This window comes from Cucumis melo, chromosome 9, assembly GCF_025177605.1.
Source record: "Cucumis melo cultivar AY chromosome 9, USDA_Cmelo_AY_1.0, whole genome shotgun sequence".
Classification (NCBI taxonomy): Eukaryota; Viridiplantae; Streptophyta; class Magnoliopsida; order Cucurbitales; family Cucurbitaceae; genus Cucumis; species Cucumis melo.
Genome location: NC_066865.1, coordinates 2,046,039 through 2,055,945, shown reverse-complemented (window position 1 = coordinate 2,055,945; position 9,907 = coordinate 2,046,039). Strand labels below are relative to the sequence as shown.

General features: G+C 30.9%; 1 protein-coding gene across 3 annotated transcripts; it reads right to left on the bottom strand.

The window, feature by feature from the left end:
* Positions 1-3,427: 3,427 nt before the first annotated feature.
* Positions 3,428-9,491, bottom strand: LOC103498504 (phosphate transporter PHO1 homolog 9-like). Of its 3 annotated transcripts, none has more exons than XR_007823665.1 (13): positions 8,764-9,491; positions 7,699-8,035; positions 7,543-7,591; positions 7,383-7,454; positions 6,603-6,732; positions 6,300-6,420; positions 5,966-6,224; positions 5,323-5,427; positions 5,179-5,223; positions 4,904-5,053; positions 4,467-4,725; positions 4,207-4,346; positions 3,428-3,675 (listed from the first exon to the last, which is right to left on the bottom strand). XR_007823665.1 is itself a non-coding variant. In XM_008461121.3 (13 exons), the coding sequence occupies exons 1-13, from the start codon at positions 9,326-9,328 to the stop codon at positions 3,570-3,572; spliced, it is 2,358 nt and encodes a 785-aa protein (XP_008459343.3). In that variant the 5' UTR covers positions 9,329-9,488; the 3' UTR covers positions 3,428-3,569. The 3 variants fall into 3 exon arrangements, 2 of the variants coding, with proteins under 2 accessions (XP_008459343.3, XP_050946167.1); XM_008461121.3 differs by having other exon boundaries at positions 4,447-4,725; positions 8,764-9,488; XM_051090210.1 differs by having other exon boundaries at positions 4,447-4,725; positions 7,699-7,850; positions 8,764-8,966.
* Between the last annotated feature and the right edge of the window lie 416 nt (positions 9,492-9,907).

The following is a 9,907-nucleotide window of genomic DNA, read 5'->3' as shown; positions in this document are numbered from 1 at the left end:
TTTATCTAAATAGTAAGTTTTAGGAGATAAAATAATTTGGAGGCAATCTATGGTTGATTTAGTTGAATTTTAGATTTTGAATATAGTTCGAGATATAGTTTATTTATCATTTTCCAAAACATTAAAAAGTCAAAATTATTATCAAACTATTCGCCTTGGTTTTTTTTAGGCTAACACTCCATTAGTTTATGAACATTAATGATAGATTAAGTTGTAATTTGTTTAGGAAAAATATCAATCTTACGAGTTGCATGGATTTAATTCTTAAACTATCAATTGACCAAATTTAAAAAATCTATCTTTCATAAATGCATTAATCACTCCATTATATTCTACTTGGATAAATATCATTTACGTGAGACTTTATATTTTTATCAATTAAATAGTTAAATTTTTATTAATGAATTAATATAGATTCTCAACTCAGTTCTGTCTTATTAAATTGTTTGATATGTACAAATATATTTTAAAAGTGAGTCTAAATTGATTGGCTAACCACAGTTCAAGGCTATAGATTTTAATTTACATAAAGTTTGGGGGTACAAATTAGAAAAGGGAAAAGAAAAAAAAGAGAAGAAGAAGAGAAATAGGTTTTGTTTAAGAGTATGAGATGAGGCAGTGATGATGTGCGGAAAGAGGTTTTGTTGAGTATTCAAATGAGTTAGTTGGTCAAATGCATGCTATTTTTTTTCAATGCATTTTGGTGATTTTTTAATTCTACGTAAGTGCTTTCCTCTTTCCCAATAAATAATATAAATAAATAATGTAGGTGCTTTTTCCACGGTTAATTTTTTTTAAAAAAAATATAACAAAATATCGTCACTATATGTCTATCAATAATATCTACCGATGATAAATGATAATGATAGTTTATCAATCAATATCTATCATTAATAAATGTCTATTTGTAAATATTTTAGTTTATTTTTAAGTTATTTAGCTTTTATTATCGAGTTGTTCTGTGGTGGTCTTAGAAGTTGTCTCTGGATGGTCTCATCATATTTACGATATTCTGCAGATTGACTCGATATGGATTATTTCTTTTCTTCTTCCATGTTGATTTTCTTTTTATTATTATTTTTTCCTTGTCTTGCTCATGTTATTTAAGCTCAAAGTAGTCTCTATGTTAGGGTTGTTGCATATGTTTGATTTGTTATTCATCCTTTGTGATAAAGAAGAGAGTTTGTGATCAAACATTCATTTTCGTCTGTGTATATGGTTGTTGTTCGTGTGAATGGCTTGTCGAAGAGACTTTTGTGAAACCAATCTATATGCATTGCTTGAGGGGACTTAAAGCCCATTTTATTGAGAAAGAAGTTATCATCAACTTAGGGGAGCCCAAGTCAAGCTTGTGAAGGGAGTTCACAAGTGTGGGAGAGAAAAGTTACATAGTTCTACTTACTCACGGGGAGCCTAAGTCTAGAAGAAAGTAAATCTCACATCTAATGGTAACCTAAGTGTCCAACGACGATTGTTCAGTAACCTTGAGAACATACAAATAAGTACAACGTTGTAACTCATTGATTTTAGTGAATTATCTTTCCTAGGCGCTCAACCCTCTAGACTTAAAGATGTTTCGTATTACCAAACTAAGATTTATAATAAAAATGCTATAATAACCATATTTCAAAAAATAGAAATAGAGACTAATAACATTTGGAGACTAAATTTAAGATTTATTAAATTATAGAGAATAAAGGGTAAAGTAATAGAATCCAAAATTTTAAATTTAAAAAGAACAAAACATAGGTGCAAGTGCAAGTCACGTGGGTCAGCAATCATATTAAAATGTACGTGCAAGTCACGTGTGTGTCAACAATATTGGACTCATTGAGAAGTTGAGAAAACATTCACACATAGGATTTTATATAATATTCCTCAATTCTATTCTATGCTTTCCTTTAATAATCATTTTATCTTACTACCTTCATCTAATGTATTTTATTCCATTTAATTTCAAAGCTGTGTATCTCTCATTGTTTTAAAACGGGTTCACGTCGCTCTAATTAATCATTAGCACGTGTAGTATAAATTTAGAGAATAATTTTAAAAAGGAAATTTTAAAAATAGTTTCATCATTAGAATATGAATGAAAAACCATGTTTAATGTATTCTTCAACTTTCATAAGTTGTAAATACTCATTCTTTTTCGGTTTGTCTAACTCTTACATCGATCTTAACTTTTATCTGTATAATTACTCAATATTATTGAAAACTCTTTTTTTTTTCCTCACTCTTGCAGAATCCTTTATATAAAAATCTAATTAATTATAATTATTTATTTTTATCTTTCGTATTAAAATAATTAATTATTTAAATTATCCTATTTAAATACATAAATTGTCTCCTTTTAATTTGAATTTCTTTCAAATGAATTTTATAATAATGTATCTTGTATAATAGAATATAAGTATCCTGACAAAAGAAAGAAAAAAAAAAAAGAAGTGAAAATGTGAAAGGAGGTTTTGGAAAAAGTATTTGAAACTCTAAGTGCAAACAAAACTCAAGTGGGGGAGATGATTGATATTGAAAATGAATGAAAGTTTATTCCCAAATTCTGCCACCTCCAAAACTTGCTTGGTTGTAATCCATATTCTTCCTCTCCTTTCATGACTATAGATTCCAAAAACATCAACTCATGAAATATATCCCCTCTCTCTCTCTCTATATATACACCATAATTGTAAAAAGAAAAACATTAACAAAATATTTTAAAAATATAACAAAATTTCGGATTTTATTAATGACAAATATTGATATCTATAAGTTTTTATTGTGTCTATCATTGATAAAAGACCTTTGTTTGATTTAAAATCTTTGAACAACAACCGAAAATAATATGGATTACAACCACGCAAGTTTGGAAGAAGCAAAAATTGAGAATAACTTTATATTATATATATGTTTACATGTTTTTGGTTTTGGGCTAAAAAAAAGTGTGTAACGAAACATTTTCCAACCATATAATATACATACAAAATATCTAACGTATTAATAAAGTAGTACCAAAATTGTTGTTCAAAGATTTCAAATGACACACGTTATACAAAATTTCTCCATCTCCTTCCACGTCTTTGACAAATTGGAAATAATATTTTATAATATTATCTTACATGGTAAATTATTCTAAATGTTTAAATTAACGTGTCAAATTTAATATTATATCATCTAATAATTTATACCTATATTATAGGTATATACTTCACGCAGAAAGAAAAATGTTGTGGATTAGAAAATTACCGCATCTTTTATGTTTTGAGTTATGTTTTTTTTTTAAAATTTTAAAATGGTCTTTGTAAATGTTTGATTTCAATTTGGTTTATAGATTAAAAAAATTATAATTTTACAAGATGTTTTAATTTGGTACTTGGGTTTTAAGGTTTATATTTGTTGTTAATGGGCTAATTGAAGCCCAATGGTCAATACATTAACAAATGTGACAATTAGTTGACTTGATGTAATATTATGGCTTCATCTGATGTTGCTCTCTACATGATATAATATAATAACAAATGCATATCAATACTGTTCATATAATACTATGTATCTTCTTTGTTGTAATTCATAACTCAAAACTGACTTTTCATCTCTAATTTGTTGTTGTATTCAAATGGAAGAGGCACAGAGTTGAATGCCCTAAACTTCCCCACATTGTTTAGATGCTCATTCTCCATCCTGATAATAACACCAAACAATATTTCTTTTAACTCAATACCTCGAATTAAGGCTGTGCATGTTTATCTCAATGTAAACGTAATAAATGATTGAAGTGAGTCTCATTTGACTACGATTATTGTTATTTTGTAGTCGTAATGAAATGAGGAGTCCACTGTCAAATCTATAATCAACCAACGCAATCTAACTACATAATAAAGAGTGATCGATCAATCTGATTGCATTTGAAAATCAAGTGAGACCCACTAATTGATAGTGTTACCATTATTGTTATGTTAATTATGAATATATCACCATTACTTTTGTCGTGATGAGTCCCCAAATAGTAAACAGTAAATGATACCAAACATTGCAAAGTAAACAACCTCAATCATAATCAGATTATGTTTGCACAATGTCTAAGTAAACATGGTCAATGACAATCTAATTATGTTTGCGGCTGAGACTCATTATGATTGAAATATCAATGAAATCCCATTAAGATCACACAAATTTTGATTATGAATTAGTAAACATGAGTTAGGGAGATACCTGAAGAAATTCCAGATTCCTCGTCGAATGATTTCCAACACGGCAACAATGGCGATCAAGGCTTGTCTATGAATAAATGGAGCTTCTCTAAAACCAAGTACTGATTGCATCCAAGCAAGTCTTAGCAAGATATTCAATGCCTACAACCCATATTTGAAACATAATTAATCAGCCAAAGTTACACCAATAGTTTCTTCCTCTTCCAAGCTAAATGAAAACAAAAAAGTTGATTATCCTTACAATTGCAACAAAGTAAACACCTTTGTTCGATATCAATAGTTTGTCTCTCAACCATGGATTTTTTGAGTTTCTTTGGAGAAGTCCCCAATCTTGAACTATATCCCAATATGTGCCTAAGATTGTTGCAACAGCAGAACTAATTGCAGCCATAATTTTCCAAACGATTCCCATATTCAAATCATCACCTGTTCTCATTGCAATTGCAACTATGGTTGAGAAGTATTTCAGTCCATTAAACACATGTTCTACATCTTTCTCTTCGACCAATCGCCGAACGCACTGCAAGCATTGAACAATTTAGCTAACAATACGTTATCTTTACGTTAGCTTACTTCTACGAGTAGAGAAAGAATAGTTCAGGCAGCATTAGAGAGTTTATATAGCAGACTTCTCTAAACCATATACCAAATAACAATCGAGACATTCCAATAGATGATCTGTTGAACTAGTAGATTACCTGAAGAGTACGAATCCAGTACGGGATAATTGCAACAACAAAGAAAAAGGCTTCAAAAATTTTGCTCTGGAAGCACCTATTTGATCTTCTTATAAAGTCCCCCCACACATAGTAGCATATATAGAATTGTAAACTTCTAAACGCTTGAACCTGATGTGAAATTGTGTCTGAATTAGCTTTGGGGTATAAACTTTGGACAAGCATATAATTTCTGTCATCTAAAGTAGACTTTGAAGTTTAGATGTTAAAAGTTTAGAGAAGTTTTAATTTCAAACCTGGCTGGTGAGTTGATCTGCCAAGAAAAAGTCTTGGAGACTAACCTGAAAGACAAAATTGTAGCTTTTAAATTAGTACTTATTGCATACTTTGCATTTGATAATAGAAATACACTATTGTAAACCTTCTCTTCCTCAATGTACCTTGTAGAAAGGAGCACAAACCAAATGAAATGCACTACGAACAAGGAAGAAACGGCTCGAACGATATACGATGTTGAAAGGACAGAATATTATGCAAAGAAGGGCCTGCAGAACGAGTTCACAGCTCAGCCATGGCATTTATTGTTAAGGCCATGTTTACTACAACGTAATAAATCGAAGATAATATATCTAAAAATAGGCCTCATTGGATTACATTGGGTAGTGCTTACTTGTGTCCCATACTTGTACTAGCATCTATTGGCCACTTCCAAATCTCTAATAAAAAAGTACAATCCTATTGAGGAGCGAAGGATGATCAATTTGATTCCATTTGGAAATTATGTTGACCTTACATTACCATTTTACAGTTAGTACGAGAAATATGAATTTGTCACATTTATTGTTACCATTGTTGTTTGACCTGAAACGAGAATAGTAAACATCCAAATTATCCATACTTCTAAGTAAGCATGGATCAAAAGCGATCCCAATTATGTTGGTGATTATGAACTATTAGAATTGACCTGTCGATGTAATTCTATTACGATTATTCCAATTCTCATTATGGATTATAAACATAGCATTATTGTAATAGTTGGATCCTGAAGCTAGTCATATATATTTTAAAATGTGGACTACTTACAATGAGTAGAGCCAAAGGGATTGATTCAGTTATGGCTGCAAAGGTTCTAGTTCTGGGGTCTGCCTCCATATCCAAATTGGAAAGGACACAAACCAATGTGATCACAGCAAGAACTGAACTAAGAAAAAAAACCTCCCAACAACCCAACTCTGTCCCTTGTTTGAAGCCAAACATAAACGCGTAATTGACACGGTAACGCCGCCAAAAGTATATATTTGAAGAGTACATCAACATGTGCAAAACGATGAATCCGAAGAGGCTGAAAACGTAAAGATTAGTATCAACAGTGTTCTTAACATCTTATGGTTACTTCAATGTAACAATCTTGAATTACCTATAGAGAGGAAATATGTTATCCATGTATTGAAAACGCCCTGGACTCTGGAAGATGTTTCTTAGGTGTATGACAAGAATGATGGCCACTACAAGTGCAATTGAACAGCCAAATAGAAAACCTATAGAAAGGTAGTTGCAAACATAATCATTAGATTTAAAGTATTAGTGGATATAACATAATACAACTCTCGAAATCTGTCGGGAGTCAACTACTAAAAGTTCTACCTATTGCGATTACTCTTGAAATAAAGCAGTCAATAGTACATTAGCATTGGATTCAATCTCTGATCTGTCTTCTTACCTGAGAGAAAGGTAAAACCTTGTCTTTCACTTCTGATTTTTCTTTTCAAAATGTCGTTTCCTCTTCTACGGTTTCCATCTGCAAAATGCTTAATAAAAACCGTCTCCACCCTTTCTATGAGCCTTGTTACCTATTAAATCACCAATTGATTCAAAAACTTAAGTTTAATAGATGAAGAAAAATTTAACAAGCTAGTTGCACATATGACAATCAAACCCAAAATATTCACGATCCAGCTTTGATATTGTTATCAACGATAAACCATATCGCTAGTGGAAAGCTAGCAAGATAGAGTCAATCACTAGTATGAGTTTGTCAACGAAAAAGTCTATTACTAATATGCTTTTCTATATTTGAAATTCTTTTAAAAAATTTCTATACACTTGAGTAGCGTTTAGAACAAGGATTATCCAAGATTATAATAACTATCACTTGCTATAGTAAAATACTATTTTGTACTCTTCAATCTCTTACGGTCAACACTATTTCAAAACCCCTTTTGTTAAAATAATATTTACTATTTGTCACAATTTTTACTATTTTACGTTCATCGTTTCTTTTTTAAAAAATTGTTACAATGTTTACTATTTACTCTTCAAACTAAAATAGTTTACACCTCAAACACAAACTATTATAACCTAACTATAGTAATCAACTCCTTGCTTCAAACGTCATTTGTTATACCATCTAACAACAATCACCTAACTTATGAGCTTGAAGTATTTAAAAGATCCAAACATAGAAATCAATATTCTGTTTTAGAAGTAACATCTCGCATACCTCAAGAGTGGTGCCAATAGGAGATTTTTCCACCATTTCTAAGTAAGCCTTTGATGCTTTACGTGATGTAATCTGCATGAACAATATCAAAAAATTACTTAAACGAGAAACCAAAATTGTCTTCTTGAAATATGTACATCGTTGATTATTGAGTTGAAACCTTATCATACTTCTTCATGATCTTCAAAACTGCAAGTTTATTCAAGAAACTACAGCAGATTCATAAGTAACAACAATCCATTTAGTTTTACAAATTTGAAGTACAAAATCGAATAACATATAATATCGAGATTATTTCGTTCATGCCATTAATTACCTGTAGTCTTTTAGAAGTCTAAGCTTTTGGTAGAATTCAATAAGAGCTCGCATCATGAGTTCTTCAGCTTTCCTCAACTCTGTCTTGTTATAAGACAATTGAGAGTTGGAACTCATAACCATGCATTTTAAAGTTGATATTGGTGTTTCTGGCTGCACGTTAATCCTTACATGAGGCAACAATTCTAATGAAACTGGTTTGAGATTTTGAGTTGTAGGTTGAACTATTCCTTTACCCGCCTTCCTGCCATAACTTTTTGCATCTTTCAAAGATGATTCTTCTGCCATTTCTACTTCTTGTGTTACCCCTAATCGCGACTGTCCTTCAAAAATACTCTCTAAACAGTTCGATTCAGATGTATGCTTTAATCTAAATACTAATAGTACCCATCCCAAACACAACTTATAATGAAAAACTAGATTTAGTCTCCACCCCAAATACAGACTATTATAATACCCAAAACTGTTATAAGTCATTCCTTGCTCCAAATGTCCCCTAAATGTTATGTTATATCCGTTAAGTTTCTAATAAATCTTTTAAAATTAATTTAGTTTCATGAACTTAAAAAAAATTATATTCGTAAGTATTTGGGTCAGGCTATAAACTTGTTGGATTGAAGTATGTTGAAAACTCAACAAGTGAAAGTAAATATTAATTGACGAGAAAATAACATGTGGCCGCAAGAGTTTGTAGACATAATCTCCAAGTCCTAAACCAGACAAATCTAATACTATCTTAAATCACCCATTGACCCAAAACATAAACTTCATAAGTTAATGTTAAATAGTTTGATTCCACCAATTTCAACAACATTCACTCGATGAACTCAAGAAAAATAATCTTGCACTCAAATGTAGATTTAATTTCCTTAAGACTTCGTAACTCAACTTAGTACCATTGGTTTTATGTTCTTATGATGTCATGAGCCTTCAAAATCATGTTTATTGAGTTTCCATACTCTCATAAAGTTTAATGACAAACCAACTACCAAGCTAACATAGTTTCAACTATATAGATATAGACTAGATAGGCATATAGGCATATGAAATAGATATAATAACTTACCAAGTGAAGTTCTTGGAATGGTGGACTTTGAAGTGGAATTAGAAGTAAGACTAACATGATCATTAGAATCTTGGAAACAAAACTCAGGTGGTTTCTCAACCTTAATCCTCAAAGCAATCAGAATATCCATTTGTTTACTCAACTCCTCAGCTTCCTCCATTAACATCCCAACTTCTCTCTTGTAAAACCCCACCACTTTATTCAACTCATCGTCAAGTTTCTTGAAGAAATCCACTTCATTCTCACCCGCTTTTTCCAAAGATGAAACAAACAACATGCTTTGATAACACTCTTCACGATCTTTCTGAGTTATGTTTGTGTGAATTGTTGCTGTTGCATGATCTTCTTGTAGCTTTTGAGACCCTATTCTTCCACCTGTTAATCCACTAAATGCTCTGTATAAAGACCCTCTTCTTTTGAACCTACTTCTTTGGTTTTCTGATGTTGTTTCTACTTCTCTTGCTTGACTCACTTCTTTCAATAATGACTTCAATTGATTGTAATTCAGGTATGCCTCTTGCCATTCTGGTACCATTTGTGATAAGAAGTCTTTGCCAAACTTCATGGCTTTTGGTTTTGGTTTGTGAAATTCTCTCTGCCGCGCTTTTTGGGCTTGGAAATGATGAATGTTGCTAAGGTATTGGCTTTTGAATGGTATGTAGCGAAGGACAAAAACTGAACTTATAGACTTTTGTTTTTGTTCATGTTCTGAGAGAGAAGAGTTTAGAGAGACCTTTTGGATTTGACATGAGAATGTCCTACATAGTTATATCATGCACACAACTTGACAATAACTACTAACTAGATAAGACTCCTTCAAGCTACGCAAGTGTTATATAAAACCAACACAATTTAATTAGTCCTTTGATATATATATATATATATATATTTAATAGCATTTTTTAAAACATATTCACATTATGTACTTCCTTGCATGAATTATTATTATTATTATTATTTAGTCCATTCCCGTAAAAATTAGCTTTGAAAAATTAAATTTGAGATTTATTAAGATTTAATGAAATGTTTTGCATATGTAAATCAATGAAATGACTTAAATTCAAATGTCATTATAGACTAAGTCGTTACGTAAGAAAAGTTTACCTAAAACTAAATCGTTACTTAAAACTTTAAAATTAGTTTT

Coding starts and splice junctions, on each gene's coding strand:
- LOC103498504 (XM_008461121.3), bottom strand. CDS start 9,328: ATGAAGTTTGGCAAAGACTTCTTATCACAAATGGTACCAGAATGGCAA. Junction 6,733..7,382: donor CTATTGGCACCACTCTTGAG/GTATGCGAGATG, acceptor GTGATTTAATAG/GTAACAAGGCTCATAGAAAG. Junction 5,428..5,965: donor TCCCTTTGGCTCTACTCATT/GTAAGTAGTCCA, acceptor CTCGTTCTGCAG/GCCCTTCTTTGCATAATATT.